Consider the following 25,656-nt stretch of genomic DNA (forward strand, 5'->3'; position numbering starts at 1 on the left):
AAGGAAAGTCAAGTCTTTCATCTGAAACAAGACAAATTTTTTACTCTTCGCAACCTTGAAACTACAGAGGACTCTGAAGCCTCTGCTAAGCTAAGATCTGGAGGCCTCTGGTGTTAAGCCAAGTACATGATATTCATGAATACACAAGGCCAAACAACAACAATACCTTGTATCCCAGCAGGTGTCCCCTGACCGTCTCTTTATCTACTGGTGCCCAGGACACTTTGATTGTAGTGCTGTTAATTAGTGCAACACCCACATCCATTGGAGCCTCTAACGGAACTGAAAGACAATGGCAGGAAAGAGAGGAAAGCGCTGGGTGACAAAATCAAGAGCAAATACTCACAGTAAAAGAACGGTGTATTACAGAAAAGCTGTTTAGTAACATTTTTTCTTTTAATATTTTACCATCTTCTCCTGAGTAGCCAATGACAGGGTCCGGTTCAGGTCCTTCCCCTATCTCATTCACCGTCTGAACTTTGATCTCAAAGGCAGAGAAGTTGCCAATATCTCTGACGACAACCGGGGGTGATGTTGTCTCGTTCATGTGCCAGTTTGGCCCACTACCCACCACTCGCCTCCAGAACACCCGGTACTTGAAGTCAGGTCCGTTGAAGTAATATTTCGACAGTGTCTGTAACGACAGAAACAGCGTCCTGGTAAGACACAGGCACTTTTCAAAGACTATTTGGAGGTGGTTCAGATAATTAGGTTATAAAAGTACCTTCCAGGTGATGACAAGAGTGTCTGGCTCGACGGACTCACTCGAGATATCGTCAGGGTTTCGATCTGGAGCTGTGATTGGCAAAAAGAGCAGATTAGTTTTAGAATTTCCTGTGGCAATGAAACTAAAATCGCCACAAAACACTGGATTTTACCTTCGGCAGGTGTGTTGTGGATTTCAGATGGCTCGCTGGGGTCGCTCTTGCCCACCTCATTGATGGCTATGACCCGGAAACGGTAGGACATGTACGGCCATAGGGACAGGGTGGCGCGCGGATGGTTCCCTGGCACTTTCTTCAGCTCTTCCCAACCCGTCTCCTTGGAAGCTTGGACTTCAAACTGTATCTCATATTCTGCAGAGACAGAGTCAAGGGGTTACGAGGTGAAGTAAAAGGAACATAAAGCTTCAGTGAAGACGTGGACATGCAGAGAGTCTAAGCTGCCATCAGTGTGTGTGTGTGTTATTTAGGCCTAGACTGAGGACTTAAAAGCTTAAAGAGGAAGATAAGACTAATAGGTAGTTTAGGAAAGTGTCCTGAATGTGTGTGTATGTCCTGACCACAGCACGTCTCTACTAAACCTTGGATAGGGCTTTTGTGGTCGTCTCCGGGAGTCCAGCTGAGAGTGAGGGTACGATGCCTAGCATCAGAGATCTGGAGGAGGGAAGGGGGATCTGGACGATCTAAGGGTAACAACATATTTTTGAAATAACATTAGACGACATTTAATGTTTATTGTCTGTCACGTGCTTCGTCCCAGAAACCGTTCTTACCATATAAAGTGAGGGAGCCTGTGGCTTCAGCCATGTCCAGCGTGGTGATGACCTGGCAGGTGTACATGCCCTCGTCATCAGGCCCCACATTAGCTATTATGAGGTCCGATCCTTCCAAGGTGTATCTAAGAAAATGCATCCATCATTGTTAGTTGTTGTAATTATCCCTCCCATTGTGTTCAAGTTTTCTCTCTTAAAGAATTACAGTTATTTTCACGTGTTTGTCATAAAAGTTGAGGGCTTTGTTCACACGTGGCTTCAGAACGAATAAAATAAATTTGTGATTTTTTTTGTTGAGTTGTGTGTGTTTTATTCAACCTGTATATACCCATGGCAAATGACTGGTCATCAGAAATGAATGGGTAAGACTACAACTAGTTTATAATTGAGTTCAAAAATAAAATGAGTTCAAACACATAATATCTATATAATGTTTTTTTCCTAAAAAATGGTAAATAGAAGTTGAAAACCTGTAACTTTCACAGCGGCCTAAGCTGGTAAAAACATCCAATACAATATTAGGTGATAATGTCAGTATTATTGTGGATTTATCATCAAATATTTGTTGGTTCCTGGTCACACTTGACCGGGACCATTCTGCCTACCACACAATAGGAGGGTTACGGATATCATTTATTATCATCTTTCCCCCACGCCTCACCATCTCAGCAACATCCTTTATATTCTTATATATTCTTGCCACGACAGCAACACACGCGTTTGTTCAAAATGTATAAATAAGGGATCATTTGTAACAGTGAAAAAAGAAGCTACAATTAACAAAGAAATGGACAATGAAATAATCCGTTCAGTCTCACTTTTCATCACTGTGCGACTCAAACAGCTTCCTATCGTTCTTTCTCCACTGAATGAGTGGCGAGCTGAGGTTGGAGTCAACGTCGGCCAGACAAGTGAAGGTCACTGTTTGTCCAGTCTGCGCCTTCAGAGCCTGTGGGGGCGACACGATCACTGTCCTGTCTGGAGGAGAAAGCAAGGAGAAGTTGGCGAGACAGGGCGCAGGAGGTGCAAATAACATCAGTCGCTCTGGGACACAGTGTGGGTGCGCATGTGTGAGTGTCACTCACCGAAAACTTGGAGCTCGGCATTGACTGACAAGTTGCTGTTGAGTACAGAGCAGGTGTATAAACCCATATCGTCATGTGTGACATTCTGGATCTCAAGCCCCCCGTTGGTGAGGGGATTTACTCTGGGATCTGCCAGAAGGGTCGAGATGTTGCCTCTCTCCCTAGAAAAAAGACACACACAAACGCCCATCAGGAAGTTGGCAGTGACTGATAAATTCCCCAGCTCGAACGTCGCTTTGAGAATTAAACTAAAAAAGAACAAAGCCTGGTTGGATACGTGTCACAGTGACAGTCACAGCCCAGATGTAACAGCATTCGGCTGCTAATTTACACGCATGCAAGAGCAACCTACGCAACGACATCACGTCTGGGAAATCTGTCAAAATGAAAACCTGCCAAGCAACACTAGATCCAGTAACGCAAAGCATCAGCCGCATCCCTCACCATATGACTTTAGGTTTAGGAGAGCCAAAGGTGTCGCAGTCCAGCAAAGCCGTGCGGCCCTCTATGACCATGTACGCGTTTCCGTCTTCGGTAAGGATCTGAGGAGGCAGCTCTGAAACAACCCGCACAGAAAAATGAGACACACAGATACACACACACACACTATTCAGCTAAAGAAGTGACAAACCCTTACCAATGACATAGACATTGGTGTTGGTGAGGATCGTTCCATGCTTGTTGGAGGCCCGGCACTGGTAGATGGCAGTGTCTCCGAAGCTGACATCCTCGAGGATCAGAGAGCCACTTGCTGTCAGAGTATGCCTGGAGTCTGAATCAATATCTGTCAAGGCAAGGCAAGTTTATTTGTATCGCACCATACATAAACAATATATTAAGGAATTAAAAGCATAAAACACACTGTTGCACTTCAAGTGCCCAAGGATGAAGTGTGCGTGTGTGCGTGTGTGTACTGACCTGTGAGGGGATCCCCATTGATGGTCCAGCTGATGATAGGAGTAGGGATGCCTCCTGCCTGACAGTCTAGTCTGACAGTCTCACCAGGGCCGTATAACTGACTGACTGGCTTCTTGGTCCAGTAAGGAGCAGCTACAAGGGACACACACAAGCACACACACACTGTGAGCTACAAATATAATGGCCTACAAGAGCCTGCAAGCTGCCATTGGCTCTTAACTTGTGAAACATTGGGCAGCGTCAGTCTTGGGGAAAGCACTTGGGGAAAGGTGCATTGTGGGACGTGTAGGATTCCTTGTGACTAATGATCTATTACTTTTCTTCTTCTACTCTATCTGGTGTCTGGTAACAAATACATTTCAACAAGGTTTTGCAACAAGAATATAACTTATGTAAGTGCATGATTTAATTCATAATGGAAAACCTTCTTTAACCCTCTGGAGTCCAGAGTATAATTGGCCGTTTCATCTTAAAAACACTTAGATTACATTGCCTTGGTTGGTATCAGCACAACCTCCCCTGTGTCATTTTACAGTTGCTGTTTCATTCCGTCAAACTGTATAAACGCATTGCACCTAAAACCACACTAAAACCGTAAAATCCGAGTAAGAAAAAGTTAGATTTTTCACAGCAAAAACATCTTTAACGAACCATTTTTAGAACTCAGAATGCAAACCCAACAAATTTAGTAAACAACAAAGCTGTTGATAACTATTTCCAACAACCATTCACAACTACCAGGTGTAACAATGAGTAACAATGGCCGTCATGTTTTGTTGTGTTTTTTTGCTTTCGATCATTTGGAGCTGGCTAGCGATCTCCGCTTGCTAGCGTTTCACTTTTCACCGTTTCACAATGTTCAGTCAAAAGCATGGCGTAAATTATTAATAAGACTAGTAAGTCTAGTTTTACTTGGCATATCAACACAACAACAAATGCTGAAACGGAGATTCAGTGACGCTGCGCCTTCCTGCTACGTGGTAATAAACTGGTCATGTGACTTGGACGCACCGGCGCATCCCTCGACTCCAGAGGGTTCATAACTGGATTCTGCATGTTCTTTGCAAACGTCACCGAGGACAGTTTACTATCAACGTACCAATGGACGATGCGCACCACTTCGGCATTTTTTTGAAGATGTGCTGCCGCAACGTACCTTCCACGATCAGCGTGTAAATGTGTGTAGCCTTCCCCTGGGAGTTTTGAGCAACACAGTGGTATTCGCCTCCATCGCTTTCGGAGACATTATTGATGTGCAGGCGGCTGTCAAACATCTCTTTGTAGGTCCGAGACTCTGGGATCTCACCGTCTTTCCTCAGCCACGACACATCAGGAGTCGGACTGAAGAGGAGGAGGAGGAGAGAGAAGGGAGGGTGAGGTACATAGAGAGGAGAGAGAGACACGCAGAGAGAAGGGACTCGGGGTTGGCATGAGGCAGCAGATGTATTATGGAATGAAAGAGTGTGGAGGAAGAGTGGCGGACGAGAGGCAGGTAAGATTGATTAAAAGGAGCGGCTCAGGTTTTCTGACCGACGAGGGCAGAAGTGCACGCACGCTCGCACTCGGACACTCACAGGCCTTGGGCGATGCACTCAAGCTCTACCGTCTGGCCCCTGAGGGCGTGGTACGTGCTTTGGCTTCCAGTAGGTCTCATCATGTGGGGTCTCCGGTTCCGCAGCACCGAGTTGGCTGGACAAAGAGAGGTGGAAACACAAAGACAAACAGAGAAGCTCATACATATGTATGGGCAATTTTCCGATTGCCGTGCTGCTGACACAGCAGCCACTCGAGACACTCTGGTGCAAACACACACACACACACACACACGCACACACATTGATGCTCGGATCGGACTCGTGTGGAGAGGTCTTTAGCTTTTCTCAAAACAAAACATCATCGTACAGACTTCCTCCACACGCAGAGAGGTCTTGTGTTAACATGCGCTCATGGTTCTGATCTCTAGTTGGGACACAGCCTCGTCTCAGTGTGTGAGCTGCATCTCATTACACCTGGGCTGAGAAGGTGATGGGGCCCCCCCGCTGGTAATGGGACTTCTAATAGATACGATCATTGCTTTGGTCAGCACAACACGCCACCACGTACCAGCGAGTTGACTTTGGTGCGACTATGAGGCTTCTGTGGTTCCCAACAAATATTATACTGCAATTTGATAACCACAGCATTTTACTTTAACAAATACAAACAGGGTAGATTTTTAGGGGAAGGTAACTGTCCATGTGTGTAGGTATCTATGTTTTTCTATACAGTGTGGCTCTTGTCAGTGTTGGTAGATCAGTTTCCTGGTGTGTATTCCACATTGGTTCAGTCAAAACCACCTCCAGTGTTGTAGGAGGCGTTGTTGTGAAATCAGGTACGGACATCCCTGGTTCAGTGGCTGAGGTTGATCCTCTAACTTTTCCTCTTTGACCATCAGGATTTAACATGAAATCGGGTCTTTATGTTCCCCTCAGGATGAACTGTTACTTTGTTGATCCTCTGATTTTATTACTTTACCATTTAGCTCAAAGATGGCAAACCAAAATGTTCCTGAAACTGATCCTGAAAATATTATCTCTGGTGGAACTAGGACTTAACATTTTAACGCAACATTTATTATTAGAGAAACGTAGGACTCTCATCTCCTGATTGATTAAGGACATTTAAAGTTTAAGCAAAGGTCTCAGAACCCCACTTCAGTTCAGTCTAAGTCACTGTGGTTGATCCAGGTCGGCACTCACATGGGGTGACAGTCAGAGTGATGGGTTCTTTGGGGAGAATCGTGCGCGTCGCCAGGTACTGGACGTTGCAGGTGTAGTCGCTCCTGGTGTCCTCAATTGTCAAATGGGAAAAGTACAGGTTGCCGTCCTTCCCCACCATCACCCGCTTACTCAGCTGGATATGGCGCAGCCCTGAAGGAAAGAGGAGAAAGATAAAGAAAATTAGGACTGAGGGAGCTGAAATAAATTTGCAACACGGGTAATAGGATAAGAGAAATAGAAAAAAATATAGTAATGAGACATTGGTGGGAAAAAGAAACAAACAAACAAAAAAAATTAAAGATTTTAATAATGTTTCAGAAATAACATGAGCTAGATGTGAGCTTTGATGTGCTCATGGGTGGTGGTGGTGGTGGTGGTGGTGTTTGTGGGGGGGGGGCATACAGGCTAAGTGGCCAATTTACTGAATAGACAGGAAGAGGCATGTAATGGAAGGAGACATGGGAAGGTAATGTACTCACTACGGTCCATCCAGTGAATGATAGGCTCCATAGAGCTCTGTGGGGGGTTGCACTTCAGGACAATGCTGCTGCCCTCTTCGGACTTCAGGCGAACCTGTTTCTCTTTCTCTTTCTGCAAGGAGGGAGGGACTGAAGGGAGGCAAGCGAAGTAAAAAACAAACAAACAAAAAAAACACATACACCTGTGAGTCTGTGTGGAAACATATGGGCGATAAACAAACACATGTTGAGATTACCTGAGGCAATGCGCAGCCAAACTCAACTCAAGCACACGGTGCAGTGGCTAAGAGTATTTACACGTTCTTGTATGCGCCGAAGAACGTTAAGAATTTGAGGACAGAAGACAGCAGTTTGTTGTTGTTGTGTTTTTTTTTTTCATCTTGCAAAAGTAGAATGTCTTCTACGCAAGTCATATGTGTTTGCTCTCCCTCCCTCCCTCCCTCCCTACCTCCCCTCTGCCCATTGTTGATAACCCCACAGGAGCTACTGAAGAGCGCTTCACATGACATCAACTCAAGAGCGTTTCTGGGGTAACCGTTGTCAGGGAAACTGTGAACGAAGGAGGTCACCCCGGAAGAGAGCCAGTCGCACAGGTGGATGCGAACACAGAGGTGCTCTTCGCTTCTGCCCAGAGGCCGTTTGTGAGCACACGCACTTGTGCGTTCTGAGTATACGCCGATTAAAATTGTTATTGCATGTAATTATGTTCTGGGTGGCAACGGACTGAGCTCCTCAGTGAGAGCCCCTTCCTCTCTATAAAGCAGGATGGGGGGGGGGAGGTTTACAGGCTGGCTCTGCTCACAGCAAACTCCTAATCTGGACCTTGAAGGCGGAACTGACATTTGTAGAAGACGTGTAATTCCTCTGCTGTGATGTGGTTTATTTGAAAACATATCGGAGGACGCTTGATTGCTATTTCAAAGAGTGGGATTCTTTTCTCAGGGCTAAAACGATTGAAATTAAGCAAATGCATTGAACATTCAAACCGTTAACCATACACAAAATTTAACAAATCTGTCTTCCAGCAGAAGTAGAGAGCAGATGTTTTAGAAGCTGTTCTTGTGCTCTTACCCTCAATGTTGACTACGGCCTCGTTAGACACGGCTGTTCCCAGCTCATTGGTGGCGAAGCAGACGTATTTGCCTTGGTACTGCTTCAGGGTATCCAAAGTGTTACTGAGCGTGTAGAATGCGAAGGAGCCGGAGCGCTCAGTCACCTTCAGCTCCGAGTCGTTGCCCGGGTCAAACTCCTCTCCATCCTTTTCCCACCGAAAACTTGAAGAAAACAAGAGACGGGAGATTGTGAGATCCATTTCCACGCCAGTGGGGGACACAGTTTAACACAGACAAGATGTCCTTATATGTCGCAGGACGCGGGGGCACAAATGAACCGCTGCAGAATTCACACAAGACGGCCCAGCGCCACTCAGAAGCTTGGGCCGTGTAATTGCGATATTCATCTTTTCCCCGGCAGTCGGAGCACTTTTCCACTTCAGAGCAGCCGAGACGCTCCAAAAAAAAGGTTGCCCGGGGGCTTAATGACATTTATCCCTTGTTGAAACAAGAACTGTGGCTAGAAGAAGCTGTGCTCTCATGTAATACTAATAAGGACGTGTCAGCTGAACAAGAAGAAGGGAAGGTCACTGTTCTCAATTAACTGAAGAAAACCGGACGGCTTTGGATCCTCCACGACTAATATGGAAGAGTCAGACTTAGACTATGTTTGTTCTGTTTGTGGGCATGTGTGTGTGTGTGTGTGTGTGTGTGTGTGTGTGTGTGTGTGCTGACTAACATGGGTGGAGGGTTGCCAGAGGCTTCGCAGCTCATGACGAGATCCTCAACGCTGAAGACGGTGACAGATTCCGGCTGTGTGCTGATCATTGGAGGCTCCTTCACTGCGTGGACCAAAAGTCAGAATATTTATTATTATTATTGGTTTATTGAACTGGGGCAATGCACATTAATCAGCACTGATGCACAGACAGAGATCAACAATCACACAAGAAACGATTACAGGACCAGACACAGATAGACAATGTCAAAACAAACCGAAAAGGACAGAGACAGACAACACTGGGGGAGCAAGAGCATTTAAAACTTTGAAAATGAGACAGGCATCCATAAATATTTGATAGCTGTCTAGATCAAGGATATTATACATTTTTTTTAAGACGTCACAGTAATGAATTCGAAGAGGTTTCCTTTCTAAACCTTGTCTTTCTAACCTAAAAAGGAGCAATAGCAAAGAAGACATGTACTGCACATGCACACATATGCAGGAGGAGAGACATGCACATACTAGAAGTCATGCTGCTATAAGTCCAGGTAGACACATAAATAACCCCCAAAGTCTCAGAATAATCAGAGACCGCTTCACAGATGGTGATAAGTGCATTCAGTTAATATCACTTAAAAAAACTCCCCAGAGAAAGAGATGAAATGTAGGGCGAGGAAGAAAAGAGTAAGAGAAAATGGGCTGAGATGAAGAGGAAATTGATACAGCATAATGTAAAAGGGAGAGTTCGTGGAAAAGAGGTATGTGGCACAGACGGATAGACGGAGAGGAGAGGGGGAGGGAGACGGTCTGTGGGGAAATAAAGACCGGATTTTAAAGAAAAAAAGTAATGACCACCAGAAAAGGTTTTCTTTTTAGTCCCCGTTATCACTGTTCATAAAAAGAAATGTCGCTATAACCGACTGGGACGCCGTGCGACTTCTCTACTTAAATGCTTAAAAAATCGGAATCCTTTTCCGCGCACAGCTTCGGCGAAGCGCAGAGGCTGTTTGCAGCCGAAGTCACAGCTTGATACTTGTGCGCGGAGTCTTTAATTTGACTTTAAGGGAGAGAGACGGAGCCCCGAGCCAGAGATGAATTTACGTCGAGTAGGTAACGGGGCAAAGGAGGGCACGGGACGGACGAGGGGCGACGGAGGAGACGGAGATGGAGAGCTGAACGCACGGGGGAGGGGGTGTGGGGCAAAGAGAAAAGTGCAGCAAAAAGAGAGAGAGAGAGAGGGCATGTGCAGAGCTACGAATAAAAGAAAAAAAAAAGAAACTGAGCAAAGAGAGAGAGAGAGAAAAACAAACAACGGGTGAATTCACAGAGATTCAGAAAGAGACGAGAGAGTGAGGGAATTTAATGAAAGAATTCCCAGTGATGGGAGAAATAAGCCCATTTCCTCAGCTGATCAAATTGAAGTTTGGGCTGCGGGCTCCGCTCCGTTATTAGCAGAGGAGGAGGAGGAGGAGGAGGAGAGTGGCTGTTGCTTAGTGCTTTAACTCCCCTTTTATTTCCCCGTGTCTTTGATCTGACAGCCCTCCTGCCTCCTTACAGACAGCAGCTCCTCACACTTCTTCCTCCTCCTCCTCCTCCTCCTCTCTGCTCCTACAGGGACCTCACCTATTGGGAGCCAGGGAGGCTAAACACAAACACAAACCCAAACGCACGAACATGCACAACAACACACACACGCGCATAAACTGCCTTAATATAAAAGCAGATGATTGCAGGGTGGAAAATAACATCGCTGGAATAATGAAAGTGTTTGCAGTACACTTTGCTGGCACCTGCATTAAGACAAGACGGATATCAACAAGGTTAAAAGCACTTACGCTCACGCCTGTGGTCTGTTAGTCCGCGGGGGTAGCAAGGTAAAGGCAATGAGGGAAAATTTTAGTTTAAGTGCTACATAAATAGATAGATAGATAGATAGATAGATAGATAGAGCACATATGATGCATGGACGATAAAACCGTGTAATGTCTCCTGTAATGGAGTGTGGCTTTTAACCCCCAAGCTTCATCGACACATATTCTAAGTCATCTCATTTATTGATCCTGATCAATGCCTCAATGACTCTCATTGACAGGGCAGAGGCTCCCTAATTGAAAGGCAGGGGACACCTTGACCTTTCACATCTTTGACCTGCCCCGTCCTCTTCCTCCTCATCATCCTCCCTTCATCCTCCCCGGCCCTCTCACCTCCCTGACACCTCGGCCCCTTTGGGGAATTAAACGGGCGGATTCGCTGCATTTCATCAGCGCTTCCGGGACCTGTTTTCGGAGTGCACATCCGTGGCTCGTCTGAAATCTGCGTAGGCGGAGAAGGGCTGTGAATCATTGCGTGCAGTCTTAGATAAAGAGCTAACAGCACAACCACCGGTGGAAACAATATTCTCTGTCTCCACTGGAGCTCCGTGGGCAGGCCGGCGGCGGCGGAGGAGGAGACGAAGATCAATTTCTCCGCGGGGCCGCAAACTCAGCTGTGCTCCTAATGTCCACATATTGCATCGAGGAGGTGGAAGAAGGGTGCGTGGAAAAAGCCTCACCGGATTTCAGTTTTATAACTCCGTTGTTGATTGAATTACTCCCCAATCAGATTCTGCTTTGCACCAAGGAAACCAAATCAATAGAGAAACTAATCAATGCAGCATGAGGGGATCAATTACAAAGTAATTAGACACGACACCGGCACAGATGAGGGTTAACCAAAGAAGCCTCAGACAATAGTATTCTGAGCATTACAGGGTTCGCTGAAAGAGAAACACGTGTTCATTCTGCTCATTTGCACTGATTAATCGTGATAAAAGATCCTGATTAAAGTGCTTTGATGACTCAACAATGTAATTAACACAACAAATAGATCTTTGAACCTCGTGGAAGTGTTCCACCGCCATTGTTGTGAATATTAGGATTCGAATCGGTACTCACAGTTGGCAGGTATGTCTATGGCTGCTCGGCTGGGCCGGGCGGCAAGAGACAGGAGGATGAGGACAAGGGGGAGGAGGCGGGAGGAGCACTGCCCCCTACTGCCAGCCGGCTGTTGCTGCGTGTGAGGCATTGCTCACTGTCCCATCAAAGTCCAACCTGCTCGCAACTCGTACAGCAAAATGCGCACAGAGGGCAAAGTGTTTGTGGTGCAAGGGGCCTCGGCTTCGCCTCATACGCCTTTGATCCCGCTTGTCTTCTTCCCCTCACTCTTTTGGTTTTTCCCTTTAAGTCAGGTCCACGCCCTCCTGCTGTTCTCCTTTTTCTGAAAGATGAAAAAAAAGAGAGAGAGAGAGAAGGGAGGGGCAGTGAGGGGCCATGTGTCAGAACGGGAGAAAAATTACCCTGAACCATGTGGTCAGACCAAGAAGACAGACCGGCACACGGAGTTAACACACCAATGAAGAGTCAACAATACACGTCTCAACACAATACACTAATAAAGCCTCTCACTAAAAAGAACTGTTTTAATTACATGGCCAGTGGTGGCCCATATGGAGAGGCCAGCCAGCAGGACAGATGGGCAGAATACCACAACAAGACTGTGATCAGAGCCTCCCAGCACCCAGATGGGCAGCGGACGGACAAATGCAGAACGATGAAGTGTCTGATAATACCAGGATAGAACAACAAATAGCTGGTAATTAGGTTGCGCGAGCTGAGCAGTTCGAGGCTGTACTTGGGCGGCAGCGCTGCGATAAGCACGCGATAAAGATGCTATCAGTGGTGGTGAGCTGAGGCGAGCCGCCCCTCCTAGGAGACTATCCATTCTCCATCTGTACCCTTGGAGCCGGTCCCCGCTACAACATGCAGGCTGTCCTCCCCCGCGGCACCACACGGCGCAGCCCGCTGACTGTTTACTCTACTCAGTGTCGCGCACAAAGAACTGTTATGGCACACCGCGATTGAGACGCACACGCCAGACAAAAAAGGGGGACGTCGGTGATGGAGACAGAGGATAATTTGGCAGCGCCGCAGCGCGATCGGAAGAGTTTTGGCTCGGCTCTCCGGTGCCTGTTGGCGAAAAGGCGCAACAGAGTGATTGGGCGACCTTGGGCGGTGGGGAGGGAAGGTCAGAGAGGAGAGGAGATGAAGATGATGGAGAGGCTCGGAGGGTGGGTAGAGAGCGGAGAGTGGTGATTATCATTCATTTTCTCTCATCCAGCGGGTGGCCAGTTAATTGCTGCTGATATTTCACGTGTCACTCAGGGGAGAATGCATCGAACAGTACACAGGGAGCAGGAATGTGGGATTTGTCTACATCTAAAGAGACAAATTAGATTAAAAGTAAAGACCAAACAAGAGCTAAGTCCTTAATAAGGCAGTTTAAACTAACAGCATTAGGATTAAATGAGCCGTTACACACATTTGCCTGCCTTGTCAGTCGAACAGAAGGCCTAGTTTAGGAGAGATAAAAAAAAGAGGGGTTGAGGAGGTGAGGAGCGGAGAGGGCGAGGTGAAGCTAAAGGTGGTGGTGGTGGTGGTGGAGAGAGGCGGAGGAAAAGGGGGAGGGGGGCAGAGACGAGAAGGGAGGGGAGGAGGGACGACAAAGGGTGACAGCTGTGACGCTAATCCTACACATCCACTTACACGCACACACATGTGCAAGCTCTTCCAATCAGCGTTCATCATTCATCGCGTTCTTCCACTTCTTCTTTTTGGGGACTGAAGCCACTTCAGTTGTTGTTGTTGTTCGCAGACGGAGATCCAATTACCGTGATCCGGCCTTAAACAGGCCCCTCAAAGATGCCATTAGGAGCGGATGAATGAAGCGGGGCGAGTCGGGGTATTAGCGGCGAGTATTAGTGTGATCTGAGGTGAGAGCTCGCCTATCAGTTCACCATCCAAAGAAACGAGGGGCCGCTGCGTGAAGCGAAGCCAGACGCTGGCACACTTTACCTTGTCATGCCGCCAATCACAATTCACAAAGAGAGAGCGCGCGCAAGCTGGCACACACATATTCATGGGAAGACACACGCACATAAAAAAAAAGCTTGAAATGCATGAACAGACAGACAGAAAGGAAAGAGGACAGACAGGCGCACACCTCCAGTGGTCTGACAGAAGAGATCAAACAGATAAAAGGGCATGGTCCAGTGGGCTCCAGGCAGGGAGCAGACCTTGACAGAAAATATTCCAGTCATGTTGAGCGGGACCAGTAAGGGGGAACACTATAATGGGACGGGAAGGGTGGGGAAAGGATTCTGACGTGAGCAAGGGGGTTGAGAGGGTTTGCCGCGTAACGAGGCCACCCAAACACGCAGAGTGATGCGGAGTCGGACAAATGCACGACATCCAAGCTGTGCGCGCAGCATGGAGCCCGGCGGTCGCTCCATTATCACGGCGGTGAGACACTGGCATTAAAGCGGACGCCTGATTTCACTTCTCCAGCGCGTCCGCCGAGCAGCTGACAGCGATCATTCCAGCCCTGTTACCTGCTTCACTGGGCAGGGTCAGAGGTCACTGCTCTAGCACGGCAGCTCGAAGCGGGGCCGGGGTGACCCGTCACAGCGTTTAGCGGGGCGCTTTTAGAAACTATTATCGCCGCTCGGATGTCAGCGTAACGCCATCAGAGCCCACTCAATCACGGGGGAATTGTTGGGCGAGGCGAGGTTCGAGGGCGTGGCCGCGTCTTTTTCTTTTCACCAGAAAGCCTGACTGCTCAGAATTAGCCGCAGACAGGCCATGTATCAAACGGGCCAAATCGACCAAGTCAATTTTGCTTCTCCTTCAATTATTCATGAATTTCTGCTTTGAGGCGTTTTGCTTAGGAGTACGCAAATAACTCAAACATTTTGCATTTGGCTGTTAGTGTTGCTATCATTAGTAGGAGTTTAACGGTTGCACGACCACGGCGGTGTGTGTGTGTGTCTGTGTGTGCGTTCCCCCCGTTTGTCACCCATTAGACATAAAATTGCACCTTCCTTCCTTCCTCTGCAAAGTGTTGTAATTAGCATTAAGACGACATGTTGGGCGTTGCCAAGCACTTCCAATGTTTAACAGGCTCTCTTGTCTGCGGAGAAGGTGGAGCAAAAAAAAAAAAAGAAGATGAAAACCTCAAGAGTCTAATCATGTGCCGAGCTTCACACGTCGCGCCAGCCACCCACCCACGCAACGGGAGACTCTCAGTGTCTGATTCACACACACAGCACATGCACGAAGTCGGGCGTTCTCTCATTCACATATAAATTTCCAAAGTTTACCCTTCTTCGGATGAGACGTGCTGCCCATCTGGATTTACGAATATGTGTGTGTGTGTGTGTGTGTGTGTGTGTGTGTGTGTGTGTGTGTGTACGAACGTGTGTGCAAGTCTCGTGTCCTGTCATGCCTTGCTTTTAAATATTAACAACCTCCAGCTGCGAAGATGTGTAGAGGGAGAGGATGCAGGACAGGAGGAAGGATGGGGGGCGAGGTGGGGGGAGAAAAATAAATGAATACATGCCCCCTTTACCCCCTCCTCTATCCCCGGGGTTCGTCTGTCTGAAGAAACATCAGAGAAGAAGGAGACGGACGGCAGGACAGGGGGAGAAGACAGAGCGGTTTGGACATACACAAAGAGAGGGGACGCAAAAAAAAAATGAAAAAAATGAAGGGATGGAGCTATTGACAGTAGAGACGAAGGTCAGAGAGACACCGCGAGGGTCGATGGGGAGTCAAAGTGAGGAGGCGTGTCTGAGAAACAAGGTGATGCCGGTGGGGGGTAGATGATGAGGCACCCTGCAGAGTGAATTATTCATAGAAACCCCCTTCCTGTCGGCACAATTTGCCCTAAATTCACCCATGTTCATAATTCATTTACTCCCCTTATCATACGTCGAGTCTGGTCCCGGATTGATGCTGACCATCCATACCTGGTGTCTATGGCGTGGCTGTCTGAGCCTCTCCTCTCCTTCACCTCCTCCTCCTCCCGCTCACCCGCCCCTCTCCCTCTCCCTCTCCCTCTCTCTGGCAGGGTCATACTTAATGCATGAGCCTGTTGCAGTGAGACAAGTCTCAGACCCACTTTGTCGCTACAGCAGAACAATACCACAAATCATGTGAAATAATACGAGATACCTGCTTCCGCTCGGCTCCACAATTCACTTTGAAACGCAGTCATTTGCCATTCATCGTCCGCCGAAGTGAAGACTGCGTTTTTTCCCAGTCTTTCTCGCATTTTTTTTAAAAGTGCTTCTGCATAGGAGCCCATCCTTGCAACAGGCGCCGTCCGTGAGGGACGAGTGCCCATTTTCCTGTCACCTTTTTATCAGTCTCCTCTTCTCTCAGCCCCCCCTCAGTGGATGACACTAAAAGCTTTCTCCAATTCCCCCTCCGACGGCTTCTTACAACGCATTTCCCCGTCCCTCACCCTCTCCTTTTGTGCCTATGTTCAGCCCCTTTTCTCTCCATCACTTTAACAAACTGCTGTGGCAGCTCTCCGTCTCGGACAACGGGCGGCGTGGCCCGTTAATTTAATATTTTGCAACTTTAATGGAAGAGAGGCTTTATGGCGCAGCAGGAAAACCAGTATCTCCCTCATGCCTTTACTCTTTGTTTAAAAGGCCAAGTAACACGTATTTCAAGATTGATGAGCCATGGTCAACAGGCAAATGGAAAGTCAGCAGCGGAAGGGGGAAAAAAAAGAAAAAAAGAAAAGCTACAGCTTATCAGGAATCAGGCAACACACTTTTATCAATACAACTATTAGGATTGGTGAGAATATTGAAAGATTTGAGGTTTTTTAGTTAACTAACACCATATCTATGATGTTTAATCATTTAATCAAACTGTACTTAGTAGAGGGGAAAATGGAAAACACAGGCAGGATATAAAGGAGAAGACTGAAGCCATGTAGTTAACAGATCATGGTAGCTGCAGGATGTAGATCGTGTTTCTTTATAATGCATGAAGAAGACTCTGCTTGCATGAAACTTCTTGATTCTAAGATGAGATGTTGAATTAAAGAGGTGTAGACTAATATCTTTTCAAACCCTGCACCTCAGTTTTTCTTCCATAGCGTAAGCTCACCGTGCTTCTCCCACTGGGGTCAAACCCGGAGAGCAGGACGCACCACTAACAGCATTTACCTCACTTTCTACATCCTCGCGGCCCTTTCCAAGACCCCTGCCTTACTGCAACCCCCCCACACCCCCGACCCCCGCCTCGTTGCTCAGACAGGGGTAAGGGGTTAATATCATAGTGGCACAAAGCTGGAGAAAATAAAGGTTGTCAGAGGAGCCGTGAGGGCAAAACCGCCCACTCCTTCTCCATCCTGGTTGCCATGACAACGCGGTCTCCACACAGCACCACCCCCCCCCCCCCCACCTTGTACATACAAATTCAGTTATTCACACACATGCACACCGAACGCGGCAGGAGCATCACTTATGTATGCGCGCGCACGCACGCGCCCACTCATTTGCCGGTGCAAACGGACCGACCGTGCCCTCAGACACGCCCACAGTTACACACATCCAAGTGCAAAGCGTTTAACAATCATTGCACTTACCTAAACTGACACAAGTGTTGTTTTTTTTTTTCAGGATTTCTAAGAAGTGGATTAAAAAAACATGCATGGACCTATCTAAAGGTTAGAATGCAAAACACAAGTGCAAGCTTCCCAAAGTCCCCTCGTATCTTTTCATCCTACACCCATGAGCACAGTTATCCAGCCTAATGCCAAGGCCGCAGAAGAAGCTACCTCTGCTGCGATTTATTTATTGATGTTTTCCCCCTAAAGACACAATGAGAATGGTGCAAATAAAGAAGCGGTGAATAATTCAAGGGGAAGGGAGTGGACTCATTAAGATATCAAGCGAGGGCTGGAGAAAGACGGCAGAGGTGCACGGAGGGAAGGAGGGACGGAGGCAGGATGAAGGAAAAACCAACAAAGAGAAAGAAGGGCAACACCGGCGGGAGATCAGAGGAGGGGGTTAACAACAAAGTCGACAACAAAAAAGTCTGAAAAATTCATACGAGGAGAAAACAAAGAGAGAAAGAACCTGGGGGTGTGCAGAGAAGAAAAGAAAAAAAAAAGTGAAGCGTAAATGATAGAGATCTGGCAGTGGGATCAGTGACCAGTAAAAGCTCTGTAATGATCAAAACAGGGGTGTTACCTAAATGCAATAGTGGATCAGATTCCCCGTACGCGTGTGTGTTTGTGTGCGCACGGGGTCCATGTGTGTTGCGCTGGTATCGGTAAAGATCGGGCCGAGTGTCAGCAGGTCAGCTAATCTCTCTTGTCAGCTAATGGAGCCAGTCGTACAGATGGAGTGCTGCCTCCAGCTCCTCTCTGCTTCTAGCATGTTAGCGGCCGCTCACTCCAGTCAACAACTGATAAGGTAATTTGCTTATGGCCTGACAGTCAGTTAGCTACAGGAAATGAAGATGAATCATAATTATAAATTAAATTTTAAAAGAAAAAAAAGAAAGATGTATAAGAGGGTTAAATTGGTACAACATGTGGCTACTGTTGTTTTCATATTAGTCAAACAAACCAGACATCCCACTTTAAAAAGAAAACAAAAAAGGTAGCAATCAAATCTCTTCTGTAAACTAAATGTGATACTGTGTAAGCTGCATGTAAACATGCACACACACACAAATACAAACCATACGCTGCTGCACTCTTGCTTGTGGGCGTCATTTGCTTCATTAGCAACAGCATCAGTCAGATACTGTGCCCGCAGCATAGAGCTCGCTAATTACAGACACACCCTCAGTGTCAGCCATAACTTACAGGATGCGTTCAACCCCCCCCCCCCTCCCTCTTCCCCCTGCACGCCATACGTCCTCACAGACAAGACAGATAAAACTCTGAATGGTGCTGCTGTACAAATAATTCAGATATCATGATGAGCACATGAAGATGCTCGTGTGACAGAGCGTTTTAGTGTCCACACAGCAGACAGTTAATGGCGTTAGTAAAGAGTAAAGAGGGTCAATCATGACGTTATGAAATTACGTGGAAGAGCTATTAAGAGTGACCTTCTCCCTTTCCCCTCCCCGCTGCCTTTTATGTCTCTGGCTCCTTCCTACGGCACTCTACAGCTTTCTCTCCGTCTCTTTATCTCTCCCAGGCAGCCTCGCCCCTTTTCTCCGGCTCCTCCACAGTGAATGGCTTTGCTTGTATTTCTCAGTTTGACGCGCATTTTGACCTTCACCGCTCCTTTTTTTTTTTTTTTTCGCAACGACGCACTGTGCGTGCTTCGGTGGAGGTGCTCGAGCAAATGTGTTTGTACACAAGCCTTTATAAAATAGGGAGGAGGGGGGGAAAAATGGAGGGAGATCAGACGGGTGAAAAGGAAATTTTTATGCTTATGTGCCTTTGGGGGATAAAGCTAAAGCCAACCGGGCCAGAAAAAAGGAGCTGACATCAGTGTAGCCCTGAAACCAGATGCGGCGGCTTAACACGGTAGGAGATGACAAACCAGCACCAACAACACAAACAGGAACAGCACCAAAGGGGAACGAGCCGCTGAAGCAGGCGTTCCTACCATGATATTTATAAGAGAATAAAAAAAAAATGTATTCATGGTGGTTTTTTTTCTTCCTTGCAGGTCACATTGTTATTCAAGTCAGCCAGGCACAAACACAAACACAGCACAAGTGAGAGCCTGGGAGAGAAGCTTATCCGAGGCGCCTCAGGTGTGAATGAGAGCATATGCGTGCACGTCTGGGTCGCGTCAAGTGAAGGGTGGTGCAGGTGGGCGCTTGCGCTGTTCTGTCTGAGGAGGGGGCTCTGCAGTCAGTCATTCAGCAGACAGAGAGGAGGGAGTGGTCCCTCGGGTCGGGTGATAAGTGGCCCGTACAGCGCCAGCCACCAGCCACCAGCCACTTGTGTGACACGCAAGGACACGTGGCCGTCCCCGTGGGGAAAACAGGCACGCCACAACCTGAGCGGAGGGGCGGGGTGTGTATGTGACCCCCGACCTTCGTCACAACAGGAGAGACAACTGAGGAATTCATGCATCAAAGAAAAAGGTCCCCTTAAAAGAAGAAACAATGAACAAAATGTAGGCTTTACTGGAAACACTTGTCAAGGTCTCCTTAGGTTGAATGTTATTCTTTCCCACCACTTCAGGGAAATTAGCTGCTAGCATGGCAAGGTCGCACATAGTGCTTCGCCCGACACATTTGCATGGAAGGGCCCCGGTGGCTCGACGGCTGTGGGAAAACGGATAGATTTTTTTTTTCGTAGGGTTAAATTGGGCTTGTCGACACACGAAGCGAATTAATGAAAACCTGCACCAGGCGTCGTTGCATGCATGCACAAGCGGTGCAGAGTCCGCACAAGGAGGAGAAACCGCATCAGTTGTTTTGAGTTAGCGGAGGGTGAGGACGTTTTAGAGAAGCAGCTCACAAGACTTGGTGACTCGCATCTTTAAGATCCGTAACCGGGCCAGACAACAGCTTCTTAGCAATCCAATTACCTTTGTTAAAAGTTGCAAAAGCAGCACTTCCCCTTAAGTGCTCCTCGTCTAATCAAATACGAGGTCTTGTGGGGATGCGCTGGGAGATGTTATATCCCTAAACAGCTAGTGAATGTCTATGGAGTGGAAACAGAGTGGAAGGAGAGGAGGACGGTGTACAAATGAAAAAGAAAGAGGAGGAGGGAGGAAGAGAGAATAATTTCGTTTTATAGGTTTGTGTATTGCAGCGCTCTTGAAACACTCTTAAGTCAGGACTAATTTGTAATGATCACAGTGCGTGCTTTACCTTACAGCGCTCAGGACAAACCCCAAACCACATTTCATTTCAAACCTTCTGAATAAGCATTGTTATTGATTTGTTAGCTGTCCAATATGGAAATCTTTCTCTTTTCCTCCTGCTGTGTTTGCACTCTGCTGTTTCGCTTTTATGCTTTGCACTCTCTCCCCGCACTGAAATGGCAAGTCAGTCTTTCAGTTTTTTGTGTTTTTATTTATTTATTTTTTATTTAATGGCTCACATGAAAGAGAATTTCTTTTAAAAGGGGGAAAACCTTTACATAAATTTGTGAAAGCATGAGCTCTCCCAAATGTTTCGATAAGTCAGTGCGGTCTTTTTTTTTTTTAATGTTAAGCACTGATTATGTAAGCGTATGAAAAACCATGTCCCTCCAGGGTCGCTGCTAGTCTACATCATCCTGTCAGAAGCTGAGAAACGCGAGGCCTCGCGCACACGTGCGCTCGCGCACACATACGCGCAGCAGACTGAGGGCTAGTTTGGCTAATTGTCAAGCAAGTCGGTTTGAGGGGATTTGCCTGCCATTCAAACGGGGGCTGACTGAGGATAAAAGTCAGCCGAGAGACATGGGAAACGGAGTTTGCGTGGTGATGTAGCCGCCGGGCTCAAGCGTGCGCGCCACCTGCGCGTGCGCCGTGTGTGAAAAAGTGGTTTACTCGGGGTGTGACGGGTCAGCGTTGTTGTTATGCATGACTCACTGTGTTTGTTGTAGAAGGCGAATCGCGAGCGAGCGAGTGTGCGCACCTATGAGTAGGTGTCAATACCTCGTCTCCTTTTTTTTCTCACCTCACTATCACCATGACAACCTCCTGACTCCAGCTCAGCCGCACACAGCAAATATTTCTCTTCCCTCCCCCTCCCACACATTCATCCTCCTCACACCATCCCCCCACACCCGTCTCTCTCTCTCTCTCTCTCTCTTTCTCAATCCCTGTCATATATCTACACCCTCATACCCTCCACCTTCATCTCCTGCCTCCTGCGTCTCCATCTCTTGCTCCTTCCCCGTGTCTGTCTTTCTCCAGTTCCCCTGTCATGTCTACATGCTACCCATAGTTGAAAGAGTTCCTGCTTCCTGGCTGTCGTCTCTGCAGAAAAAAAAAAATCTTTTATTTGCGCTGCTGTCTCTTTTTCACTTCTGTTCTCTATTCTCTACTCCCCGCTGATTGCTCCTCACTCCTTATATAAGTATAAAAAAAAAAAAAAATTTCTCCCTCTTCATAAACTTCTTAACCTCTCAGTTTGCTGCTAGTTCTCTAAAGGAAAAAAAGGGAGCTTGTGGGACACATCTGTCCTGCGCTACATGTTCATTAAAACCAACCAGCTGAGATCATACACAATGAAATTACAGGTAGCATTCTATCAACCCCTTATATCAACTCCTACCGAGCCAGAGAAAGACGGGCCAGTCTGGGGGGAAATTTGCAGGCTGGCACAGCATCGATTCGGTCCCTCGGCCCTAAGTGGCCGACTAACTCCCATCACATCTGTTATCATTATCATCAGCAAACCATTTCTGCTCTGTAACTAAATCCAATCATTACCAATGGAGTCCGCGGAGGAGATGCGGCCGAGGCGGAGCAGCTTGCAGCTCTCCAGCAGAGGAGGGCCGGGCTCCATCAAAGGCCGCGGCGTTATCTGAGGCGCGCAGCCCTGTTTCTGCTGCAGACCCCCGGCTCTGTAAATCCCCACCCCTCTCCCCACGTCTCCGCACACTGTGTAGTGGTGTAAAGATATCAAGGACGTGACATTTTCCGGAGCGCGCAGCAATTTTCAGCAGCCAAGGCGCAGTATGAAAGAGGGTAAACAGACAACCTGTTCAGCCCCGTCTGTGTTTGGATCAGTGTGTGTGTGTGTGTGTGCGTCACCTCCCATCAGACTTTTAAACGGGGTGACAGGCATATCTGGTTTTATATCATCTTTTCCTGGAGGCAGACAGTGAATAAGCAAAAAACCTACAAAAAGTGACGATACCGTTTCATCTCCTCTCTATTTATATGCCTTTGCAGAGCTTCGTCTCTATCCCCGCTCCCCTCCTTTTGTTTCAAATCATCTTCTCTTTCCCCCCCGCCTTCTTCTTCTTCCTCCCGAGGTATTGCCCCGCACACCGAAGCCCCAGCTGCGGCCACAATTCCGCCACAGTCTCTCGTCTCCTCTTTCCCTCCCATTTTGCTTCAATTACGAGAGATGACAGAAAGAGTTCGTCTCTGATTCCAGCGAGAGAAGGAGGAAAATAGACACACGGAAAGAGAGGGGCCACAGGGATGCTGGGGGAACTGTGCTGACCTTTGCCTGCGGCGAAACAAACCAGATGAGATTTTCATGTACAGCTAAGCCAACAAGGTCTGACAATTCGCATTTATACTGTACACAGGCACAAAACAAAGATGCTCATGCCCAACTGTTGATGCTCTTGTGCACGCTCACGCAGTCGGCGGCTTAATGCAAACAGATCCCGCACCTTCCCGTGGAGAAAATAGACCAGCGGCAGTATTCTGGCGCGCCGGATCCCTCCTCGCTTCAGTGGCAGATATCTAAATCACCTCCACCCCATGATAGCACAACTTAAAACATGCTGAATGGGCTGCTTCCTATATAGGGCACCTACACGGCACGTCAGCAGCTCCTGCCACGTAGCACTAGCCGCAGCAGACACGGCTTTTGCGTGACAACAGTTCTCAAACTCTTTCTTTTATTCAGACTGAAAGGAGGAACAAACTTTCCTGACGCTTGCGGAGCCAGACGGGCCTCGCAGGAAAGCTGAGGGGACTGAAACTCAGAGTACAGCCCTGTCACTAATGTTTACCGCGTTCTTATTTGTCACCCCTCTGAACCGCTGGTGGCTCAAAGCAGCGGTCGCTACGTGCACTAATAAAACACTGGCTGTCTGCGCTACCGGGGCGAGACGTGAAACAACAGATGACGATCGAAGTTAGAAAGACGTCAAAAGGAGGATGATAAGTCACTCCGGCGTTGAACACACACGCCGTTTCTGCGGCTGTGTACGTGCGTGCGTTCTTGGCAGGTGTGCATCTGCCTCTGCACACGCTGACATTTTAATCGCCACGGGATCTCCTGTCCTTTACCCTCCCATCTCTTTCTGCTCCCCGCGCCTTTTCCTCTTTATCTTCCCCCACATTGTCCTCCCATCTTAACCCATGCATGCTCTCAGTGCGCTTCCTGCTCGGTGCCCGGAGCAGGATCAAGCTTCTAATGGTTCAGTCAACATCACTGATAACAAACGTCCTTTCTTTCGCTCCCAGGATCCTGCTCGCTCCTCTCCTGCTCCTGCTGCCCCGCCCCAAATGAGCAAGGCCTGGAGGATGAGGCCTCTGCTTATGTGTATAATTACCTTATTAAGCCCGTTAACAATGTCCAGGTCCTCAGACTATTCTCTCCAGTTTCTTTATCTGCATGTGGTTTACAGCTGCTCTTCATCTTTTCTCTCTTCGTCGCCCCCTCCTTGAGAGATCTGCGCCTCGGAATAAATCTCTCTCATTCTTGTTGCTCCCCAAGAGTTTTCCCTTGGGGATGGGCCCTTTTATCTTTTCCTCCCTTTAACACAGGGCCTCACCCTATAATAGGCTTTTAAGGACATTATTTAGAATTACTTTCACACATCTGCACAGACGTTATTTTAAGAATCATCATGTCCCACTTACCTGGAGATTTGTGTGACTAAATGCTTAAGTACTATATCATTGAAATGTGCACAAATCAACAATAAAACCTCTGTTGTCTTGAATTTCTTGCTACCAAGCGTATACTGTATGTTGTCCATTCATTTATGTAGTTATATACATAGTGATATCAAGCTGATTTAGAATGAATTAACGCAAAATGAACCATGAGATCACTGAGCAACTGCACAGCATTCTGTACTTGAGTATTATTAAAACCATTGGAGCCTGCATGCAGACTGAGAAATCATATCTTATTGGAAATGAGTGAGTTACTTCCTGCACAGACTAAGGGCTCCTGCAGCATGTGTGTCAATTATTGGTCCCTCGAGTGACATTTCCTTCCTCTGTTCAGCAAAGATTTCAACAAACAATTTCTAAAAATTGCCACACCAAGCGGCACCTGATAGTTTGGCCACCACAGTTTGCTCTGTTCTTCCCGCTGTGCCGCCTCAGAGCATTGATGGCTGATGTAAACAGACATTTTTGTGGCAAAATACAGAGTCTCATTATTGCAGCTCAGGCCCCGTGTGAGGCTCTCTGTTGCGCCATGCCCAATTACCCCTAATCAATTCAGAGAACAAACTCAAACACCGATAACACCAAGCCGATTTTAAAAACGCATATTCAGAAGAGGCTAACAAGAACATTTCCAGAGACAACAGCTTGTTCAGGTACACAGTGTGCAGCGGGCAAGCGTGGCCTAATTTATCCCGGTTAAGGGCAGATAAGGATGGATGATGAGAGGGATGTAGGTCGTCAATGGTAAAGAGAACAACAGAGGGTGGGTCAGAGAAGCCATTATTGCCTTGTGTAAAGCAGTGGTTCCCAACATGGGAGATCACAGGGAGGGTGCGCCAAAACTTGTCCGATCTGAGCTCACCATCAGTTATTATTTGTGTCACCAGTCACCAGTTTTTAACCAGTATTGCTTGTAGTCTCAAGACATGTACAATATCTGCACGGCCTTAAAGCACCGTGCCGGATCTCTGGCGTGTGGCGTTTGAATGCGATTAAAAAAATAAAAAACATCAACATTTAAAAAAATAAATAAATAAAAATGTTGATGCGGGATACTGTCAGGTTCGAACAGTCAATTGAGTTCGCCTACCAATGTAATGATGTAACGCAGTTTTTCCTCTCCAAATCACTAGTCAATCAGAGGTAGGTAGGGTGGGGGTGGGTCCTGGAAAGCTTGGTTGAGATCCAGCTGCAGCTGATGGTGCATTCAAGATAACTTGGGGAAAAAATTAGCTCTCAGTTGTCAAACTGGGGAATTACTGCTTCCAAAATAAGAGTAAATAGCTGCTGCACATGTTTTAATGTTCAGTAAACGTTGACAATATACCAAACTTAATTTTCTCCTCCGAGTTAACCTGCAACATGAACGCTATGATATCGAAAGTCTGAAATTTCCGAGAGGCAATATTAGAATTTCTGAGTTTTTATGAAGGCATCATGTAAACCATAATCGAAGTCACTGTTGTCGGAAAGAGGGACGGTACATTTATGAAGCTAGCAGAATTTGTCCTAAAAGCAAACAAAGGACTGAAAAATAGCAATGTATACGTATTTATAATAACTAATATTAAATGCTGGCAGGTAAATTTTGCAATTTAGAGCTAGAATAGAGGGTATGAACGTGACGTCACAGCAAGCCAGGTCTCCATGGTTACGGGCACTGCGTGCCAAAAAGTGACAGTTGAATGTGGAGATTAGCGGCATTAGCTTGAATCATGGGCTTTAATAGCGACTACATGGTAAAACT

The 25,656-nt window shown here is 47.2% G+C and overlaps 1 protein-coding gene across 5 annotated transcripts in view; it reads right to left on the bottom strand.

Annotated features, from left to right (window-relative positions):
- Nucleotides 1-25,656, bottom strand: part of l1cama (L1 cell adhesion molecule, paralog a) — a 39,564-nt gene that overhangs the window by 6,138 nt on the left and 7,770 nt on the right. For 4 of the 5 annotated variants that reach the window (XM_047583436.1, XM_047583428.1, XM_047583412.1 and 1 more), the window contains exons 2-20: nt 11,446-11,767; nt 10,348-10,362; nt 8,528-8,630; nt 7,808-8,010; nt 6,737-6,865; nt 6,237-6,407; nt 5,073-5,187; nt 4,655-4,839; nt 3,499-3,630; nt 3,218-3,364; nt 3,025-3,136; nt 2,581-2,741; nt 2,314-2,473; nt 1,496-1,620; nt 1,304-1,405; nt 879-1,076; nt 725-795; nt 409-634; nt 167-282 (exon numbers count right to left, since the gene is read on the bottom strand). In XM_047583436.1, coding sequence (XP_047439392.1) covers nt 167-282; nt 409-634; nt 725-795; nt 879-1,076; nt 1,304-1,405; nt 1,496-1,620; nt 2,314-2,473; nt 2,581-2,741; nt 3,025-3,136; nt 3,218-3,364; nt 3,499-3,630; nt 4,655-4,839; nt 5,073-5,187; nt 6,237-6,407; nt 6,737-6,865; nt 7,808-8,010; nt 8,528-8,630; nt 10,348-10,362; nt 11,446-11,575 — 2,601 coding nt within the window. In that variant the 5' untranslated portion in view covers nt 11,576-11,767. The remainder of the gene's footprint in view (nt 1-166; nt 283-408; nt 635-724; nt 796-878; nt 1,077-1,303; nt 1,406-1,495; nt 1,621-2,313; nt 2,474-2,580; nt 2,742-3,024; nt 3,137-3,217; nt 3,365-3,498; nt 3,631-4,654; nt 4,840-5,072; nt 5,188-6,236; nt 6,408-6,736; nt 6,866-7,807; nt 8,011-8,527; nt 8,631-10,347; nt 10,363-11,445; nt 11,768-25,656) is intronic. The other variant, XM_047583421.1, reaches the window with a different exon arrangement.

This window comes from Mugil cephalus, chromosome 1 (genome assembly GCF_022458985.1).
Source record: "Mugil cephalus isolate CIBA_MC_2020 chromosome 1, CIBA_Mcephalus_1.1, whole genome shotgun sequence".
Classification (NCBI taxonomy): domain Eukaryota; kingdom Metazoa; phylum Chordata; class Actinopteri; order Mugiliformes; family Mugilidae; genus Mugil; species Mugil cephalus.